Genomic DNA, 22932 nt, shown 5'->3' on the forward strand with positions numbered 1-22932 from the left:
ATGCCAGTTCTCTGCACAACTTAATCTAAAAGCAACATTCTTATAGTTTTTTTAGGAAAACACTTTCATATGATATGCACGCTTCTCTTTATTACTCACTGAACTTTTTTCCCCAAGTATATCTCTGCAATGCTTTTTGGTGCCAAGGAGAGAAATTAGCTTTTAGTTACCTATACTTATGAAAGTCAAAAAGCCTTATTAAGGAACACCTGGGTGGCTCAGTCGGTTAAGTGTCTGCCTTTGGCTCAGGTCATGATGATCCCAGGGTCCTGGGATTGAGTCCCGCATCAGGCTGCTTGCTCAGCAGGGAGCCTGCTTCACCCTCTGCCTGCTCCCCCCTGCTGTGTGCTCTCTCCGATAAATAAATAAATACATAAAATCTTATAAAAAGCCTTATTAATTACTTGTTCTAAAATGCAATCTGATAAGTCTGAATTGCATAGCATTTACATTTACAATGGTAGCATCTAATATTTGTGTAGTTTAACTTAAAAACTCATTCTAACCTTTTATTATTATAATATCACTATAAAGAAAACTTTAATACAGAGCTAATAAATTATCCATAACTAGTCAACCAGCTAACAGTTAGAACTCTTACATTCTAATCCACAGAAAAGGCCGTCTGTGGCATAAAATCACATCACAATAAAAAATGTTGTCTTGAAATCAACATATCGGAGCCACATCCAGAAATCACAATTCTGGATGATTTACAAGTCAATCAAGCTCTCCACTGAGCAGTTTCTCTTTTGAATCTGACCAATCTCAGAGCCCTTAAATAGATTTTCCTTTCTACATAAACTCCCCACAGAAACACCATTTCTTACAAAACAATGTATACGTTTTGAAACAGCTCTAAAAAGAAAAACATTGATTTTTAACTTTATGAGTTTATAAAAGGATGAAGCATACCTTGGACTCTAAAGACAATATAACTTATGCCCAAAGCACCTTGCACAAGGGAATGAAATGCCACTCTCACCAGTGGTCCGGAGCTCATGAAAATTATTGGGTAAAGCCCTCTTCCACATAATTCACCTAGGTTTAAAAAATGAAATCTAGTAAAACACAAGAATTAAAAAAAAAAGTTTTAGCAGTTTCTCTACTTTAGTTATTATAACAATTATTTTTAGTGAACTATATTTGACATGTAACATTGTATAAATTTAGAGTGTACACCATGTTGATTTGATACATTTATGTATTGTAATAGGACTGCCATTCTAGTGATAGTTAGCTTCTATCACTTCTCATAATTACCATTTCTTTTTGTAGTGAAAATAATTAAGATCTAGTCCCTCAGCAAGTTTGATGATTATAATACAAATGTTGACTATATTCACTATAGTGTGCATTGGATCTCCAGGACTTGTCTACTAGTTAAAAGTTTATACCCATGGGGACGCCTGGGTGGCTCAGTCGTTAAGCGTCTGCCTTCGGCTCAGGTCATGATCCCAGGGTCCTGGGATCGAGCCCCACATCGGGCTCCCTGCTCTGCGGGAAGCCTGCTTCTCTCTCTCCCACTCCCCCTGCTTGTGTTCCCTCTCTCGCTGTGTCTCTCTCTGTCAAATAAATAAATAAAATCTTTAAAAAAAAAAAAAAAAAGTTTATACCCATGAGGGAGGAATTTATTTCACTCTGCAAAATGATGGAAACAGGGCTCCAGAATTCAAGTGACTCACCCAAAGTCAGACTGGTAGCGTGGGGACTCAGGATCTAAACCCAGGCCCATGAATCCAGTACTCATCATAGTCTACTATGTCCTATTGATCCCTTGAAGGACAGTAGGAAGTAAATTATTTCATCTTTAAAATGATGCTGATATGCCATTTTTCTTCTAGTAAAGTAACCTACTTATTAAAAATATCTCACTATGAAAAATCTATGGTGGAAAAACTTCTATCTGAAAATTTATTCTTTCTCTACAGTCAATCTGTTGATTGCTTTAGGTTGAGGACCTGAGTCAAAGCTGAAAGGGAAAATTATAACCATAATTCTAAAACAATTCAGAGGGCTGATTAAGAAGGTGTAAAAAGAACCTGTGAGGGCGCCTGGGTGGCTCAGTTGGTTGAGTGACTGCCTTCGGCTCAGGTCATGATCCTGGAGTCCCGGAATCGAGTCCCGCATCGGGCTCCCTGCTCAGCAGGAAGTCTGCTTCTCCCTCTGACCCTTCTCCCTCTCATGCTCTCTGTCTCTCATTCTCTGTCTCTCAAATAAATTTAAAAAAAAAAAAAAAATCTAAAAAAAAAAAAAAAAAAAAAAGAACCTGTGATCTTCTTAGGATCAAACTCCTCTACTACTACTAAGTCAGTATCATCCTACATTTATTTAAATATCACCTGCTCAGAAAGACATTTGCTGGTTACACTGCATATGACCGTATGACACCTACATCCCAGATTCTTCTCTTTCTTCCCACTTCATTTTCCCCATAGCTCATCTACCTAATACATTGCATATTTTATTTTCTTATTATGTGTCCACTCCCCAGTGGAATATAAGCTTGATAAGGGCAGGGATTTCTTTTGTCCATTTTGCTCACTACTGAATCCCAACAAACAAGAAGACTGGGTCTCTAGTCCCCAGTAGATCCTCCTTACAAGTATCTGTGGAGCAAGAAAAGGAAGAGATTATATCTGAGAAGGAGAAAAGAACAAAACATATTAGATGGCATAACACATTAGGGTAAATGCTGTTGAAATATTATTATTATTTTTTAAAGATTTTATTTATTTATTTGACACACAGAGAGAGCGATAGCGAGAGCAGGAACACAAGCAGGGGGAGCGGGAAAGGGAGAAGCAGGCTTCCCATCAAGCAGGGAGCCCGATGTGAGGCTCGATCCCAGGACCCTGGGATCATGACCTGAGCCGAAGGCAGATACTTAATGACTGACCCAGGCACCCCGAAATATTATTTGAAAAATGATCAAATACCTATTTGTAACAAGTATAGATCAATGCAGCTGTTGAATGAGTGAGTTGCTGGCTCCCACAGGGAAAAAGATAGCATTTTACAGTATAGAAGACTACTATCTGGCTTGAATAAGGGGTAATACCTCCATTATAGTCTTGCAGTTCTGCTAGCTATCATCTGAAGAGATAGAACCATTCTACAAGGTTCAAGCTGACAATTTCAAATCAAATAAGTGCTACATTGGAAAATTATAGGGATTCTTCAGTTAATCCACAACATCGCCAAGCATGGGTTTTCAATAGGTTATAAAGATAAAGGTAAGTTTTCCCAGAAAATGTTTCTTTTTAGATGAGAATCTAGTAAATAATACAGTGCTACAAGTTGGAAAGAAAATCATTTTTTTCTTAAAGCAAAAGATACAGCATCACTTTACCATATGAGAAAAAACATTTCAGCAGGATTAAAGAAGTTTGTAATTAAATTTTTTTTCTGAACTCAGATTGAACAATAAATATTTAAAAAGCAGTGAGATAAATCAAAGATCAAAGATGTTTACAGACAGATTTAAACAAGTTTTTAAATGTTTACATCAACATATAATAAAAATTAAAGATGCGCCTGAGTGGCTCAGTCAGTTAAGTGTCTGTTGGTTTCGGCTTAGGTCATGATCTCAGGGTCATGAAATCAAGCCCTGTGTCAAGCTCCATGCTCAGCGGGGAGTCTCCTTTCTCTCTCCCTTTCCCTTCCTCTCTGCCCTTCCCCTCACTCACGAGCACTCTCTCTCTCAAATAAATAAATAAATAAATAAATAAATAAAATCTTTTAAAAAAATGAAAGGAAAATAACAACCTTATGAATAAATACTTGCAACTTATGACAAAGGAAAAATATATGTATAACAGCTTTTATAAACCAATAAAAATACTCAGAAAATGGATGGTAATGACAAGAAATAAAAAATACAAATAGCTAACCAACATATGAAAAAAAAATTCATTAATGATTAAAAAAAGTAAAAGTGCCTATCAAACTGACATTATTCAGTTATACTCATGGTGCAAGAGGCTCCCATTTTTGCTGATGGCAGTGAAAACTGATTCAGCTTTTCTGAAGAGTAATTTATCAGTATACACTTGTGAAAAAAATTATGCTATGTCTCCAGGCATGATTCTAATTTGCGAAGATACAGTAAGGAACAAAATAGCAAGATCCCTGCTTTCATGAATCTTTTATTTTAGCAGGTAAATAAAGAAGATGATTTCAAATAGAGATCAAGGCTACAAGTGAAATGATCCACATTATATGATGAAAAGGACTTTGGGAGGGAATGAATGGTGCTATTTTAGACTGAGAAGTCCTCTTTGAGGAGGTGACCTATCATTCATTCATTCACTCATTGAGTGCCTTTTAAGTCTCACATACTGTTCTAGACCCTGGAGAGTCTTCAAATGAGGAGATGAAAGTTTTAGCCCTCCAAAAGCTCACATTCAATAGAGAAAACACAAACCACAAACATGAAAAAAAAATCATAATGTTGGAAAATAGTAAGTGCTAAAGAAAAGGGGGAGGCACGAAGAACTACCCAGGCAGGAGGTGATGCAGTTGACAGCAATTAAGGTAGGCCTCGTTAAGAAGGTGACATCTAGTCAAGCCTTGAGGGAGGTGAGGGACAGGTCAGGAAGGAGCTCTCTGAAGAGCTAGGACAAGGAGCGGGACAAGGGCCCTGAGGTGAGAATGACAGCACCTGATCATGTGAGTCAGGGAGGGGGACCGAAGGTCGTGCTAGGGATTTTGATTTTATTCCAGCTACAAGAAGACCTGGAGCTGTTTTAATCAAGGCGGATGGGGAAGGCCATCTGATCGCAGGAGAAAAATGTACAAAGTGGATAAGCCAGATTATTAATAGCTTTGTTCCATAGTCTAAGTGAGACAGTATTTTTTTTAAAGATTTTATTTATTTATCTGAGAGAGAGAGAGAGAGAGAGAGCATGAGAGCAGGTGGAGGGGCAGACAGAGAAGCAGACTTCCCTCTGAGCAGGGAGCCCAGGACTCAATCCCGGGACCCTGGGATCATGACAAGGCAGATGCTTAACCAACTGAGCCACCCAGGTGCCCCTAAATGAGACAGTATTTATAAAGATTCTTTAAATAAATGTTTATGCCCTCTAACTCTATGCTTTAATCTCAGAATTTATCCCAAGAACACAATCTCTCCCTTAAGAGCACCTCCCTGGCCTCCATACACTCCCGAATCCAGCACACACACGCTGGCATGTTATTAGCAAATATTTTTAATTCTTCCATTGTAAAAGCCTTTAATATATTTTGCTTTATTTTAAAATCCAACACCCACCCCCCATCTGATTTTTAACCATCTTAACTCCTCTATCGGATATATTTCGGGCATTCTGGCATGGTTCTGGTGTGCTTGAAGACCTTGAGCTCTCACACACTCACACTCAACCTCTAGTACACCTGTTTTGTAAATTCAAGTTTTGAAAATATTAAGTGTGCCTTAAAAAAAAAAAAGAAAGAAAGAAAGGCATGCCTATTACATGAATCAACACTTTGGTGATAGTGGTACCCAAGTCAAGCTCTCTCGTGATTGTAAGCAGCCTATATAGAAAAGGCTCCCAGCACAGGGTTGAAATGCCAGCAAGGATTACCTGACACCCTTCTCTCATCATGGCTTTCTTCGTAAATAGTCATAACTGAATCTGGACACACAGGAGACCAAGGCAGTGACAGGTACTCAACCGTCAATTTTGCCATACTGTTCGGGGACACTCTGAGCACCCAAGAACATTCCAGTTCTCCTCTATAATCCAGTGGATATCCTGGAGTTGAGAAAAAGCCTCTGGGCTCTTCTAGTTCCACCTCAGAGTAACAACCTACAATTCAGAGCACACACACACCAGGGACCAACATGAACAAAGCAAAGCGCGGATCTATCACAAACTTGAAAAATTTAGGCTTGCAAGAAGAAAATTAAAACTTTATTACTCTCTGTTACATGTCCTTGGGTAAAAATGATCATCCCATTTAACGTGTCCTATTTTCTTGAAATGAGGTTGTAGTAGAATTTAAATTATCATTATTTAAAATTTCTTTTCACTGAATCTTCTAAATGCCTTAGGAGATGCACAGTGGGTATGCACTCTCTACTTCTCGCATGCTTTCATTTCCTTCCTTCTTTGAGATGCTACTGAAGGTCTGTTCCTAAAAGCTTCACTAATTTCACTGAGCATTTATCTTGCTGGGACAAATGATTACATTTGTGGAATTCGTGACTGAGATCAAAAAAAGGAGGATGTGCTACAGACATTTGAATGTCTCTCACTTCTTCCACTTGCTCTGAAGTCCAAGGGCACCTTTGGACCTGCAAGGCTACCTGCAGAGCTTCAGATGCCAGGGGCTCTCTGGCCCACTGGCCCTGCAGTCAGCTGCTGTTCCTTCAGCTTACACCCTCAACTCCTCCTCCTTCCCCTTTGTGTATTCCCTCGACAAAAATCCTCCGAGCAATTACAAATTGAAATACTCTGTATTCAAATGAACACATTTTAATGTCTGAGTATGAATTAATACATGCATTATTATATATGCTTTGCCATAGAGCAATTAACGACCTCAGGTGACACATACATAAATATACTTTCATGAAGAATAGAAATGAAGAGTGGCAGAAGGTGAAGAAGGGAGATGAAATGTTGTAAGAATTCAGGATTCTATTCAATTCCCTAGTCCTGTTACCTCTTTGTAAATTCTCTCTTTCATTTAGATGGCTACTATAATCTAATTTAGATATTTATATATCTACTTTGATTTAACAGTAACCTAACTGATTTCCCAGTCTCTAATCTTCCCCCACCCTGTGCCCTCCAGTCTGGGATAGCATATGAAACAAGAGAATTAAGTTCTTCCCTTGCTCAAAACAACTGAAATTGTGAGTCTGGGCCCAAATGTCTTTTCAATCATTTTTTTCCTGTCCCCATGAATCCTCTATGACAAATCTGCCTAGAAAATGAACCAAATCATGTAAAGTCATGAACTCCCAACCAGTCACTTCTTTTTATAAATGGGCTAACAATCCTCATGTGTAAAAAGCCAGTGATGGGAGTGGGTGGATGCTAAAGATAGGATAGTCCCAACATTTTCTCTTATAGAATATTCACAGAATTAAAACAAAACAATACCCTTTCCCATGTGAAACTTGCAAAGGTCTTTGGCATGCACATGTATTTCTGAACATACACAAATGAGAAACATCTCTGGTTACACTATTAAAATGGTGTTCATTTTCTATAGCCCGAATGGGACAGCAATTCAATGAATACATTAGTTGGTCACTACGGGCCACCACTTGCTGACTATTATCATTCATCATGCCATCTCTATTTTAAGTGCTTGACATGAATTCACTTACTTATGCACTAATTAAAATTGTTCATTTAATTCAAACCATCGAGATCATTAGGTTTTAGGATCTTGGGCCTAAGTCTGTGCTCCATCTAAACCCCAATTCCAGATTCACTTTTATTCTAAATAGGACCCTTTGATTCTTATGTTGTCAGACCATACCACCCACAAATGGTCCCCGAATTACCCCTTCTTATTCCTAGATTTTAGCAGTCATTTTCTGCAACACTATTTCTGCCACAAATCCTGCTGATTTCAGTAGCCATATAGATGATGGACCCATCACTGAGGCTTCTCAATTTCTCAACTTCCTTCCAATGATCTTGTTCTCCACCCGACTTCAGCCACCCACCCCTGCAGTGAGCCCCTCAGGACCTGGCCCCCAGCAATAACACCAAGCCTTCCATAGCTCTGTTTCAAGCACTGCTGTCTCCATCCACAATCTTCATCTTCTCAGCTCCCTCCAATGCTCCTTTCACCTTTTGAGACTTGCTATTCATCTATCCAACCACCTGTTCTTTGTCCCTAACTCATCTCTCACCCTCATTCACTCTTTTCCTAGCTTAAATTCCAATAATACATCATTTTAATCCCTTCCTCTTACATGCTTTCAATACCCTTATAATCTTGCATATTTGGGAAAACCCATTCTGATTGAATCTACCTTCCATCTGTTCTGCAACTATGTGCTACCCCTCAGTGTCTCCAGAAGAATACATACAACTAAGCTAACTGGTCAGTCTCCCTCTAAATTCGTGATCATTAATCTCAGAAGCTTTTATGTTGCCCAGCAATCCTACTACATTTTACTAGTCCATGCACTTTGTCACTTTTTTAGAGAACTATCTCATACTTTCTTTTTCTCTTAAAACCCCCAAGCCCTCTTCCTCAACCCTGCTTCATCCACTAAGTGCATAGAAGCAATTAAAAAATTGCCAGAAACTCCAATCCCCACATGTACCCATATGCCAGCATAAATATTCTGCCTCCCATCCAGCAACTATGGATATATGCACTTTGCTCCTTTCTGAGACCAACCCCTCCTGCTGAGCACAAGATCTCATCCCTTCTCTCCTACTGAAGGTCATCACTCTAGCAATTCACCCTGTCTCTTGTATCCTCTTCAATCTTCCCCCACCTCTTTCTAGTTGTCTACTGGCCTTGACTGTATGTGGGGTGGATGGGGGCAGAGATGGGTGAGAACGAAGAGACTGTGACCACCTGGAAACCAAGAATGATGGCATCATAGAACTTTCATCTCCCTACAGGTCTATTACCGATTTCTAATTCTCCAGTTGCAGTTTGATTTTAACAAAAAATAAAAATCCCATTAGCAAACAGACACTGACACTTGTGGGGGAATCACGAGTGACTAACACTGACGCTGATTGTGGTTCTCTCTCATATCCAGAGTCCTCACCTAGCGAGATACCTGAAAATCTAAGGACCTTTGTTTATGTAGGAATAAATGGATCAGAGGTCAGAATAATTCTTTCTATGCACTCCTCCAAAATTCAAGCATTTGTTCACAACCACAGGACTTTTTTTTTTAACCTACAATGGCTATATCTGTGGGGGTAGAAAAGAAACCCAGACGGTCACAGTAACAACACTCCCCTTCTTCAGTTTAAACTACCAGCCAGAATGAAAACACAGGGCTTATCCTGTTCCAAAGAAAATTAGCGAACCCAGACATGCCATGCTTTTTGCTAAATTCTTACTAGCTGCATTAAGCGGATAACATGAACATCTATTACCTGGTCCAGATGCATTGTCTGTTGAGGGTGTGGGTGGTGGCAACTGTTGTCTTGGTAAGGTTTTGCTTTCATTATTTATCTGAAGTGAAGCAGGACCTGCACCTGGAGAGAACATGCTAAAAATAAGATGAAAACCTCGAAACAAAATGTAGTCTATACCAAAACAGCTTTTGTCAAAAGAAAATGCAAATCTAGGATTACAGGAGCCCCAGGAAAAGTCAGTTTTACTCCCACTCTGCCCAAGGGAGAACATATTCTTACAGAATTTTAATGTGCCTTTTAATGTTTTAGAAACTAAAATAAATGAAATACTACTCTATGGTTTTTTTCTTTCATAATGCTGATTTCTACCACACTCACTTCTCGCAAACCTACTCTAAGAATAATAATATCTGAAAAATATTTACCTTTGATTTTGGATTGGATCCAGTCCAAGAAGACACTTGCCCTGGCAAATACACCCGGCTTCCTTGGCTGGGCACAGCCAGCTCCCCAGCCGGCAATGCCATACAGGACAAAGAGACCTGTTTCATGTCTACATACTAATGAGCCACCAGAGTCTCCCTGAAAGACCAAGAAAATGTGTTCTAAAAATTTACTTTAATCAGAGCTCCTGCTTTCAATTTTGGAACAGGAATAATCAATAATTTATTCATAACACACTTCTTTAATTTAAAAATATTAATACTTTGTCAATTCATATACCTTAGAGTACTTAAACTCAAATAAACAAAATCACAAAGATATTACAACTGATACCACAGAAATACAAAGAATCATGAGACTACTATGAATAATTATACACCAAAAAATTGGATAACCTGGAAGAAATAGATAAATTCCTAGAAACATACAAATTGCCAAGACCAAATCATGAGGAAATAGAAAATCAGAACAGACCAATATGAGCAAGGAGATTGAATCACTATTCAAAAACATCTCAATAAAGAAAAGCTCAGGACCAGATGGCTTCACTGGTGAATTCTACTAAACATTTAAAGAATTAACTTCATTCCTCAAACTCTTCCTAAAAATTGAAGAGGAGGGAACACTCTAAAACTCATTGGATAAGGTCAGAATTACCTTGATACAAAAGCCAGATAAGGACACCACAAGAAAAGAAAACTAGAGGCCAATATCCCTGATGAACATAGATGCAAAAATCCTCAACAAAATACTAGCAAACTGAATTCAACAGCACATTAAAAGGATCATACACTATGATCAAGTGGGATTTATTCCAGTGATACAAGGATAGTTCAACATACACAGATCAATGAATGTGATATACCACATTAATGGAATGAAAGTTTAAAAATCATATTATCTGAATAGTAAATGTATTTGACAAAGTGCAGCATCCTTTCATGATAAAAACTCTTAACAAATTGGATATAGACAGAACATATCTCAACATAAGAAAGGTCATATCTAACAAACCCATAGCTAACATCATACTCAATAGTGACAAGTTGAAAGCTTTTCCAGTAAGATCAGAAACAAAACAAGGGTGCCCACTCTCACCATTCCTATTCAATATAGTATTGGAAGTCTTAGCCAGGGCAATCAGGCAAGAAAAAGAAATAAAAAGAAAGAAGGAGTAGTAAATCAAGAAGGGAGAAATAAAACTGTCTTTATTTGTAGATGATATGGTCTAAGAAAATCCTAAAGACTCCATCAAAAAACTGTTAGAACGAAAAACAAAACAAATAAGCTATTAGAACTAATCAATGAGTACTGTTAAGTTTCAGGACACAAAGCAAACATACAGAAATCAGTTGTGTCTCTATACACTAACAAAAAAATATATGAAAAAGAAATAAACAGGATTAAGGAAGGCATTTGTGATGAGCACAGGTGTTGTATGTAAGTACTGAATCACTAAATTTTACACCTGATACTAATATCACACTGTAGGTTAACTGGAATTTAGATAAAAACTTGCAAAAAAGAATAAAAAATAAAGAAAACAATCCTATATACAAAAGCACCAAAAAATAAAATACTTAGGGATAAAGTTAACCAAAAAGGTGAATGATCTCTACACTAAAAACTGTAAGACTTTGATGAAAGAAATTGATGAAGACACAAATGGAAAACATAATCCCATGTTCACAGATCAGAAGAATCAATATTGTGTCCATACTCCACAAAGCCACCTATAGATTCAATGCAGTCCATTTCAAAATTCCAATTGCATTTTTCATAGAAATAGGAAAAACAGTCCTAAAATTCATAAGGGCCCCCCAAAGACCCTAAATAGCCAAAGCAATCCTGAGAAAGAACAAAGCTGGAGGCATCACATTTCCTGATTTCAAAATACGTTACAAATCTATAATAGTCAACACAGCATGGTACTGGCATAAAAACAGACACATAGACGACAGGGCTAGAATCATGAGCCCAGAAAAACCCTCACATATACAGTCAACTAATATTTGACAAAGGAGCAAAGAATTCTCAATGGGGAAAGGATAATCTCTTCAACAAATGATGTTGGGAAAACTGGACAACCATAAGCAGAAGAATGGAATCGAACCCTATTTCATAACACTCACAAAAAAAATTAACTTGAAATGAATTAAAGGTTTAAATATAAGGCTACAAACTGTAGAACTCCTAGAAGAAAACACAGGGGGGAAAAAAGAAAACAGGGAAAAAGCTCCCTGACATTGATTGGTCTTGGCAACAATTTTTTTTGGGGGGGAGGGATATGAAACCAAAAGCACAAGCAACAAAAGAATCAATTAAGCGGAACTACATGAAACTAAAATGCTTCCACACATCAGAAGAAACAATCAGCAAAATGGAAAGGCAAGCTATGGGATGGGAGAAAATATTTGCAAACCACATATCTGATAAAGGGTTAATATCCAAAATATATAAACAACTCATACAAATCGATAACAAAAATGATGCAACCTAAAAAATGGGCAGAGGATCTGAATAGACATTTTTCCAAAGAAGACATACAGATGGGTAACAGGTACATGAAAAGATGCTCAACTTCACTGATCATCAGGGAAATACAAATCAAAACTATAATGAGATACCACTTCACACTTGTTAGAATAGCTTTCAGAAAGACATAAAAAATGTTGGCAAGGAATGTGGAAAAAGGGGAACCCTTTTGCACTGTTGGTAGGAATGTAAACCGGTGCATCACTATGGAAAATAAAATAAACGTTCCTTAAAAAATTAAAAATTGACTACTATTTGATCCAATTCTGGGTATATACACAAAGGGAATAAAAACAGGTTATCAAAGAGGTATCTGCACTCCCATATATATTGCAGCTTTATTCACTATAGCAGAGATATGAAAACAACCTATTTTTTCTGCCACAGGATGAATGGATAAAAAATATGGCGAATATATATTACTCAGCCATGAGAATAAAAAGAATCCTTCCATTTGCGACAACATGGATGGTCTTGAGGACATCGTGCTAAGTGAAAAGTCAGACAGCAAAAGACAAATATTGTACGATATCACTTATTCATGGAATCTAAAAAAGCTGAACTCAAAGAAACAGAGTAGAAGGATAGTTATCAGAGGCTGGGGGAGGGTGGGGAAAATGGGGGAGATCTTGGTCAAAAGGTACAAATTTCCAGTTATAACTGGACAATTCTGGGGATCTAATGTACAACATAGTTACTATGGTCAACAATACTATATTAGATATTTAAAAGTTGCTAAGAAAGTAATCTTAAGTGCTCTTACCACAAGAAAGAAATGGTAATTATATGAGGTGATGGAGGTGTTGACTAACTCTACTGTGGTAAGCATTTCACAATATACAAGTGCACCAAATCATTACACCGTACATCTGAAACTTACACAATGTTCTATGTCAATTATAGCTCAATAAGCCTGTTAAAAAGAAAAGCCTTAAAGCATAGGATTTGCCTTTTAAAGTAGCCTTTCTGGTTTTCAATCAGCCCCTTTTTTCTTTGACAGAAATGTACTTAGAATCAAACTAAATCCTTTGTCTTCTGATAAAATAAACTGAGCTTGATATATTTGATGTGGCTGTTTATTTTTTTTTAAAGATTTTATTTATTTATTTGACAGAGAGAGACATAGCGAGAGCAGGAACACAAGCAGGGAGAGTGGGAGAGGGAGAAGCAGGCTTCCCGCAGAGCAGGGAGCCCGATGTGGGGCTCGATCCCAGGACCCTGGGATCATGACCTGAGCCGAAGGCAGACGCTTAACGACTGAGCCACCCAGGCGCCCAGATGTGGCTATTTTATATGAAGAATTTCACAGAAGAAATCCTGAAGTGGGAATAGGGAGATAGATTCCCTTGTCTGTAATGTAGAACAATTAACATTTTCTCTGGGCCTATTTTTTTTTTCCCATATGAAATAAGGTTATACTTTAAGACCTCTTTCCAGTTTGTAAGTGGTCTGATGTGTCAAGTCAGGTTTGTTTTTTCTTTAAATTACTTATTCATTCAGTACGAACACGTACCAAATAAAGAATTTTTCTTGCAATTACAAACATTTCATGATTCAGAAACAGCCTGTCTAATTCATCTACTATTGTCAGGGTCTATCACAGGGCCTAGCATGTGGTAAATAGTCAATAAGCAAAGGTACCTATTTATTTTTAAAGAATTATTCAGTGCCTACTGTGAGCTAGGCATTTTGAACAAGACAAAGTATAAACAAATTAGATGGTGATAATAGCTCTAAAGAAAATATTTAGAGCAAAAAGCAGAGAATAAAGGGAGGTAGTTGTGTGTGCTTAAACGCTTCTATAAGTGTATGTAGTTTCAATAACACTTGATCTGATACATGAAAGATGAGAAGGAGCTGGGTCTTCTAAAGCCAGGAGGAATAACATTTTATGCAGAATTGATATCTGGGCTAAGGCCCCAAATTAGGCAGGATGTAGTGACTTGTATGGTCAGAAAATAATCATTGTGGCTGAAATATATAAGCAAGAGAAGTATGAAATAGATTGCAAAAGTCAGCACGAACAGGACATACACTACTCTGTGAAGACAGAGATCACCCTGTAGGTCAAAGAATTTGACATTTTAAAAACAATCTAGGATGTGTTGTGAGCAAAGCAGCATAGGATTCTGCACTGCATCTCTGGAACTCCATCTCTGCATCTCTGAAACTCCATCTCTTCATTCCAACATTCTACTTCACCTTCCTGGATGAGAAATTACATTAGCAGGTCCATTACTTCTGAGCACACAAAGGAGGGTAAAAATCAACTACCGGATAGAAATACTAGAGTCCACTTTATCAAAGTTTCTGAAGTCACCTTGTTAGTAATTCAGTATTCTTTAGCTAGACACATTTATTAGCCAGAATCTCAACTCCTATTTTCCTCCCTTTGTATTGGCAGCAAATTTGGTCATGCTGCAAGGGATGTAGCTGAAATAAATGCCCACCAAGATCACACCTCTGTCATGGACCTAATTCCTTCCCTAATTCTCCTCTGCTCTCTTCATACACAGTAAGGTGTTCCCTTAATGTCAAATGCTGTCAAACATGACAGAGACAACAGAGCCATTTGTGATTTCCTTGATTCGAAGCAGAGAGAAAAACCATCCCTCAAAAGGGGAGGAATGACCACGTTAATTCAGAGCACTTTTCTATTTGATATTTATAGTATAGCATTTATGTCCTTTAGCAGATGGTGTGAGCGCCCTTCCTAGATTCCTCAAGTCTTCCAGGCCACATCCTGGCTCTGTGCCTGAGGGCTCTTCCCCTCCTCCACCCCATCCACGAGGCACACCAGAAGAGTGGAAAGTGCAAAGGGACCAACAGACCCCTCCCCTCCAGTAGCCCTCGAACCATGACTTTGGGGAAGTAGTATATAAATATCCCAGCTCCCTCACCCCTGGGATGGGACAAATACATTGCATATATTTTGCATTGCTGCCAGATTCAGCTCAGTCCCCCGACTGTGGTAGCTGACTTCATAGTACATCTCGCATTTCCTGCCTTCCCTTCCCTAGACCACCCTCCTGACTTTCCTACCAGTGATGTCTGCACTTCCTAAGCAGACCATTGTACTTGAATCTTTGTCTCAAGGTCAGCTTCTGGGGAATGCAAATTCAAATAAAGAAAACAGAATTTGAGTAGTGCTTGACACCAGGAAAGGGTTTAACCACCATAAACGGGTACTCAGTGTTAAGAGGGGACCTCCCTCCTTCTCTCCTCACATGTTCACATGGAAGGACTTCTACCTAGATTAACACCCAGTTTTCTCCCATGGGTTCTTATTTCTTGATTAAGGGAAAAACGATCAAAAAGCAGCACAGACTTGATTCATCCTTTCTTCCCTCTGTATTCCAGACCGGTATGAAATGATAAACTCGGAGAAGTATATCTGCCCCGAAGACCCAAACGTTTCCATCAGTAGGCTGCCTCAAATCCAAACTAACTATTGAAGGAGGGTTACAGAGCATCAGAGACCCTTTTTGGTTGTCTATCTAAGGTCACATTCCTCACTTGGCTTCGTGGATATGAAAGCTGGTGTTTTACGATCCATTCGTCCACACTGTCTTCCTCTTGGCTGATTTGAACTTGTTAATAGCACACTTGTCCAACTGACACGTGAATATAACTATACCACTTTTGCCTCTAAATATCTGAAATTAAGCTACTGTTTTGGGATTTGTTTTCCACTGCATATGCAAACCAGTTTTTCAAAGTTTCTCATTTTTTTCATGATTATTTTATTTTAATCTGTGGTAGAAAATTAAATGTGAGCACATAGGAGATTAATATTAATTTTAAAACAATAAAAACCTTAAGTCATCAGTAGGATACACCTACTTAGAATCCTTCTTTGCTTGTTCCTCTTTTCCCAAAACCTTGCCTCTCTGAGGCCCTACGTGCTAATGGGCTCCTAGTCCCCACCTGCTCTTCTGCCCCTAGGCTGCTCCCGCCCTCTCAGTGGGTTTGGAGCAAGGCATTCACTCTTCCTGTTGTCCCACTGGCTTTCCAGGAAGGGCGTGCTGTGGGGCTACCAGATTACCTGTGCCTCTGAGTGTCTCCTCCTGTCTAAGGAGAATCTCCAGCAGATGACGACCTTGGATCTTCCTCTGCAAAATCAGAGTCTTCTCACCTGACAGAAATCTTTCCCTCCAGAGTCTGCAAAGCCAGCACACATCATCTTCTCCGTGAGCCCTCCTGGGTGAGAGGAGTAAGTACGTTCCCTCCCCTCGCTTTCCAACATGGACACCCGAATCTGCTGGAAGCGCCTTGTTAAGCCGCCATCTGCTGAAGAAACAGATCCAGAAAGACAGCTTCATAATGAAGTAAATAACAAATTATGTGAAAAAACATATTTAAGTTCAGACTTGCTCTGCACTACTATATTTGCCTTCACTCAGGTTCGCCTGAGCTGATGTGGAATACTGAACCAAACAATGTAAGTCTCATATGGGATGTCTTCATTTTCAAGTGTGGCATCTTCATAAAGGAATACATTGTCAGGAGAACAACACCAGAAACATTTTTTTTCTAGCTTATTTTTTATTCAAAATTTAGTGTTTCAAATATCGCTACATGAGAATTCAGAAAGAAAAATTCAGCAAGATATGAATTGGTATGTACAGGATTTATGTGATTGTATGTTTTTACATAGTATATTTATAAATAAAATATATTATAAATGTGACATGTTTATATGATTTCCTAACATAAACCAAAATCATTCCTTTTTCCTTAATCGTCACTGAGACTAATCTCAACTCCAATTTACAAGGACTAACAGTGAAGGCTGTAAGGCTAACAATGAGCACTAAAACACTCATAACTGACCCTCAGGCAGGCCCATGTTAACATGTATTCTGCACAACTTATTCTATCATTTTGGATTCCTGACTAATTAAAAAAAAAAAGCTAAGATTAGTACTAGAAATTACCTTACATTTATATAGTACTTTCATATGACTCCAACCCAATAATACAACATCGTGAGGTGGGTTGCTTGCATACATGATCACACGGAACTCACTCACGAAAAAGTCAGAGCTCCCAAAATCTGATCTCACAGCAACCATGGGACAGAACTAGCCATTAAGCTGAGATCGGACTCTAAAGTTTGTGCTCGTTTTAATGTACCCATCTAATACATAAATACATTTAAGGTATTTAAAATCCTCTTTTTAGGGACCATCTCCACCCCCATTCTTAAAATTGAGAACTCATTTTCTCTCAGATTGGAAGAATGAATTCGTCTTTCACAAGACGGTAACCGCCTCTCAGTTGTCTGGTGGTCATGGAGGTGGTGATGGTTGAGGGTATCAGAGAATGGGTACATTTATTCAAGGGCTTGGAAGCCAGTAAGAAAATATTTGCTGAGTGTTTATTCTATGCCAGGTAAACCTGTAGCTCTGGGGCAGAGTGGTGAATTAGAGACCTGCTGCCACGAGGTTTCCGCTTTAATGCATGAGACCTGGAGAATGATGTTTTTTCTTTTTTAAAGATTTTTAAAATTTATTTATTTGAGAGAGTGTGTGAGCAAGAGTGTGTGAGTGGGGGTGGCAGGGCAGAGGGATAGAGAGAGAGAATCTCAAGCAGACTCCCCACCGAGTGCAGAGCTCAATATGGGGCTCGATCGCAGGACCCTGAGATCAGGACCTGAGCCAAAACCAAGAGTCAGCCGCTTCATCAACTGCGCCACCCAGGCACCCTGGAGCATGTCAAGTACATTTGTGCGTGAGGAGATGATAAAACTGGGTCATGCAGAGAGTGATGGAAGGGCAGTCCTGAAGCAGCAAAGTGATGGAAGAGGGAATGCTATTTGAGCTGCGAGCAGAATGAGGAAGAGGCAGCTGGGAGAAGAGCAAATGTGTTCCAAGCTTCAGAAAGCAGAACAGATCTTGTGTTTAAGAGAAAGAAAGAAGACCACAATGCCTGAAGGGGACAAAGGGAGGAAAAGAATTTGGAGAGGTAAGTGGAGGCCAAATCACATAGAGTTTTCCAAGCCAGACTAACAGTTTAGATTTTATTCTAAATGTTAAAAAAAAAAAAAAAAAGAAAAAGCCATTCAAAGATTATCAGCAGAACCAGGCTAATTTTAAATCCTAGCTTTGATATTTATTAGTTATGGGATCTTGGCAAGTTACTTAAATCTTTGAGCCATAATGTCCTCATTTACAACATGGGGAGAATAAAATCTCCTCATAGGGTGTTGTGCACATTTTAGGAAAATGCAGTTTGGGGCACCTGGGTGGCTCAGTCATAAAGCGTCTGCCTTTGGCTCAGGTCATGATCCTGGAGTCGTGGGATCGAGTCCCGCTTCAAGTCCCGCATCGGGCTCCCTGCTCGGTGGGGAGTTTGCTTCTCCCTCTCCCACTCCCCCTGCTTGTGTTCCTGCTCTCGCTATGTCTCTCTCTGTCAAATAAATAAATAAAATCTTAAAAAAAAAAGAAGAAGAAGAAGAAGAATGTAGTAGGAGGGGAAGAATGAAGGGGGGGAAATCGGAGGGGGAGAAGAACCATGAGAGACGATGGACTCTGAAAAACAAACTGAGGGTTCTAGAGGGGAGGGGGGTGGGAGGATGGGTTAGCCTGGTGATGGGTATTGAGGAGGGCACGTTCTGCATGGAGCACTGGGTGTTATGCACAAACAATGAATCAGGGAACACTATATCTAAAACTAATGATGTAATGTTTGGGGATTAACATAACAATAAAAAAAATTAAAAAAAAAAAGAAGAAATGCAATTTGGCCACAGGTCATACAGAAAGCTATGATCGTGTACACTGTACACAGTCAAAGATAAATTCTCCTCTCCCCAAGCTCGCAGATTCCAAATAAAGGACACAGAAACAGAAGGAAAACATAAGAGAAAATGATCTTATACAGGGAAAAGAGGCAAAACGCAAACATGAACCCATTCAGATCTGTCAGTATGTTGCTATGGTTCTAAGAACTCTACCACCTAGGCCAGGGGTCAGCAAACCACAACCAGTGGGCCAGTTCTGTGCCATCCCTGGGCTTATTTAGTACAATCTGGGAACTCGTTTGGTTTGTACACCTTATTATTTTTTTTTAAATTTTATTTATTTGACAGAGAGAGAGAAAGCGCGAGCGAGCACAAGCAGGGGGAGCGGCAGAGGGAGAGGGAGAAGCAGGCTTCCCGCTGAGCAGAGAGCCCGATGCGGGGCTCGATCCCAGGACCCTGAGATCATGACCTGAGCCGAAGGCAGATGCTTAACTGACTGAGCCAGCCAGGCGCCCCTGGTTTGTACATTTTTAAATGGTTTTTTTTTTTAATCCAAAAGAATATTTTTTGACACATGAACAATATATGAAATTTAAATTTCATAAATAAACTACTGGAACACAATCCTTTCGGTTACATTCGTATGTCTGTGGCTGATTTGCACCATAACGGCAGAGCTGAATAGTCGAGACAGAGAACATATGACTTGCAAAGACGACAAGACTTATGACTTGGCCCTCCCCAGATCTAACCTACCTATAATTAGTCACCCTAATTATAGGCTGATCACTTACAACTAAATCAAACATGGGTTCTAGCTTTCAGAAGGAAGAAGGGCTAAAGCAGATACTGCTGGATATCATCTCCGTGCCAAATTTGCAAAATTAACAACTGGCCGTCATGTGTGTGCAAAAGCAAAAACGTTTACCTTCACTAATGCTTCCTAATCCAGTCACAGCACAGATCTCCGAGGACAGGAGCGGCTCCGTGCTTTGCGGGAGACACACCGGCCTCACGACGGAGTTGAACTTCAGAGGAGAGCTCAGCTGTATCAGGGCGATGTCCGAGTCAGAGCTCCGTCTATCGAAGTCTTTGTGCACCACGATGCGTTTTACCCTCCTCACCTGTATCAGTGGCGAGCCAGCCAATTACGAGATCGCGTCAATGAGTCAAACTACTTCCAAAATAAACCTTAAATCTCTACATTTCCATACATCAGAAATTCAGACTCTGTACTGAATTTAAAAGGGCAATCTCTGTTTATAATTTTCAGGAGGCCATGAACCACTCTCTGAGGACTGGCAGTTCTGGAGAAACCAGGCTAGTGCACCTGTGTACACAGACCTGAATTGGCACATCCTGACCTACCTCCCTTAATTCTCTGATTAAACTGTGATCTCAGATTGTATCTTTAAATGTTGGTATAAATAGTTAGTGTAAAGGGGCACTAGGAGATGAATACTTAATTATATATTTTAGCTAAAGGCATTCCCCGGCATGTGATAACACTTAGAACACCAGCAGAATTGTCCTTAGAAACATTTCTCACCTGCTCTGTTGGTTCCTTCAGGGTTCTGTCATGGTCCCCAGCAACAATGGTCCAGAAGAGAGGATTATTTTTCCTGGAGAAAGAACAAGGACAAAAGTTTGACATGAAGAGACATTTTTCACCATTTGATCTAACCCCATGTGGCTCTACCAACAGGAACTGAGTTTAGTTCAGCCAGATGTCTTACCCACTCCCCTGTCGGTGCCTTTGTGTGATCTCCTCGCTGGGAAGGTACACACCTCCTGAGCTACCTGAAGAGTTCTTAGTTATGTATCCTGCCACCTTCTTTTGGCCACAGAATGTCTTTGGAGCCCCTACTAAATATCACCAAAGGCTAGTTTTAAGTTGAGAAGGAAAAAAGAAAGTACAGCTTACTTTAATTTCACAGTGATGTTAAGAACACACGAAAAAAAAGGGGTGCCTGGGTGGCTCAGTCAGTTAAGCATCCAACTTCAGCTCAAGTTATGATCTCAGGGTCCTGGGATTGAGCCCCACATTGGGCTCCCCACTCAGTGGGGAGATTTCTTATCCTTCTCGCTCTCCCCCACCAACTCATGCCCTCTCTCTCTCTCTCCTTCTCTCAAATAAATAAAATCTTAAAAAAAAGAATATATGAAAAAAACCCTACATTCAAAATGAGGTAGCTTCTGGCCTATGTTTTACTGTTCAAAGTATCCAAACATTATCTTACAGGGATACATCTCAAGTTGTTATCTTTTATCAAACCACCATAATTAATGGAACAGAGGTTTAAAAAAAATGTATCAGTTAACAAAACAGGTAAAACTCACCCATGGTGTTACTTTGGGAGTGGGGGGTGCTGATGATTGCAAGAGGCATAAGGAGGCTGCTGGGTGTTGGCAGTATTTCATTTCGTGATGTGGGCACTGGTTCCAGGGGTGCTCCCTGTGTGCAAATTCTTCTAACTATAAACCTGATATTTGCACACTTTTGATGTACTTCAAATGGATGTTAAAAAAAAAAAAACCCGAAATCAACATCCATTAATCTACCACATCAAGATTTCCAGCTGAAGAAATATCTGAGGAAAGAGTTCCTCAATTGTCAGAGATACTCTGTGACCTCAGCTTGGAGATTCTTTAATTTTTCAAACCTGTTTCCTTAGAAAAAATAAAGTTACTGAAATTATTTTTCAGTGCACTTTATTCATAGAAGTTTCTTAATACACGTAGGCTTCTTCTCTTTAGTCATAAACATGCTCATTTCAATTCCTTGCATGAGGAGTCTGACTTATTCATGTGTTTCAATATGCCTTTATTAAGGGAGCCTACTCAGGTAAAGTACTTGGCAAGTACCTTGCAGATGGTAATGACTCCGTAATGGTAGCCATTATTGCTGTTATTATCTGCCATGCACCGTAACAGAAGGATTAAACTTTATTTTCAAAGTCACCCTCTAAATTATTACTTGGTAGTAAAGAAACTTATTTCTTAAAGCCACTCTACTCCTTTATATAGAGGATGGTGTGCACAATAAATTGAAATAATAAAAATCATGGTATAGTTGATAATGCAGACCACAACTTCTAGTGAAATTATATGTGCACAGTCATCAAATATCCTTTAATTTGGTAGAGAGCACTGTGTAAAAAGCATATGACAGAGCAACACACATGTTACGAGGCAACAAAGCCCGAGTTTTTCCAATAATGGGATGATAGCTCAAAGTAGCAAGTGGTAGTTTTCTCCATCCTATCTGGCCCCTTGCTTGCAACCAAGTTTCATTTCTTATATCCTTAGGGTCTTATCCCCCCATCCAACAATGGGACATCCAACATGGGACACTTCTGCTTTGGGAGAAGAAAGGATCACTGCTGAACTACAGGAAAAAAGTAGCTGAAATGGAAAAAAATTAGGTTTGAGACAAAGATTCCAACGTATAACTGCAAAGTGAATTTAGTCCTCTGAAGGGAGTTCAAAATCCCAAATGAGCACAAAGACCAGCGTGGAACAGCAAAAGAACAACACCAGTTTTCCCTAAATTTGGGACAACATTACCTGGGAACTGATTACAAACACAAAATCCTCAGGCCCCATGTCAGACTTACAGATTCAGAAAACTTCCAGGTGATTCTGGTATATGCTAAAGTTTGAGAACTAATATTAAGAGCGACCAGTCCCAGGCAAGTCACGGGAGGTGGTACGATGTTGCTGTTGGTTATCCTTTATGTCTTTGGAGTGCTACCCAACGAGGTCAGATAGCCTGGCACCTAGTGACCTTCAGCAAAAATGAGGTCTACCTCAGCTCCCAGACCTCACATGTCTCCCCAGCTGGCTTATCCCACATGGCGAACTTCCCTTATCAATGGATTTGGATACGCGGAAGCCCCTTTCAATGGAGGATGGAGGCCTGATGTCTACCAGGTCAATGAAGAAGAGGCCGGGAGAAACAAATCCATGAAGGAAGCAGTTGCAGAGTTCCCACAAAGGCCGGGCATAAGTGGAACATCCTGCTTTTGTTACTCCAGCCTATCAAACACTTCTGGTGTAAAGAGCCATACACTGCAAGGAAAGGCTTCAAAAAGGCATTTCTTTTGGTGAAAGAAGTTAGGCAACTACAAAGAA

General features: G+C 39.4%; 1 protein-coding gene across 1 annotated transcript in view; it reads right to left on the minus strand.

Moving 5' to 3' along the window:
- The window catches only part of OVCH1 (ovochymase 1), a 74195-nt gene that overhangs the window by 27152 nt on the left and 24111 nt on the right, over window positions 1-22932 (minus strand). The window contains 7 exon segments of the mRNA XM_078074164.1: window positions 916-1041; window positions 5586-5810; window positions 9093-9188; window positions 9500-9656; window positions 16189-16340; window positions 19727-19922; window positions 20348-20420. Of these exon segments, the coding sequence (XP_077930290.1) occupies window positions 916-1041; window positions 5586-5810; window positions 9093-9188; window positions 9500-9656; window positions 16189-16340; window positions 19727-19922; window positions 20348-20420 (1025 nt within the window).

This window comes from Halichoerus grypus, chromosome 6 (assembly GCF_964656455.1).
Source record: "Halichoerus grypus chromosome 6, mHalGry1.hap1.1, whole genome shotgun sequence".
Lineage (NCBI taxonomy): Eukaryota > Metazoa > Chordata > Mammalia > Carnivora > Phocidae > Halichoerus > Halichoerus grypus.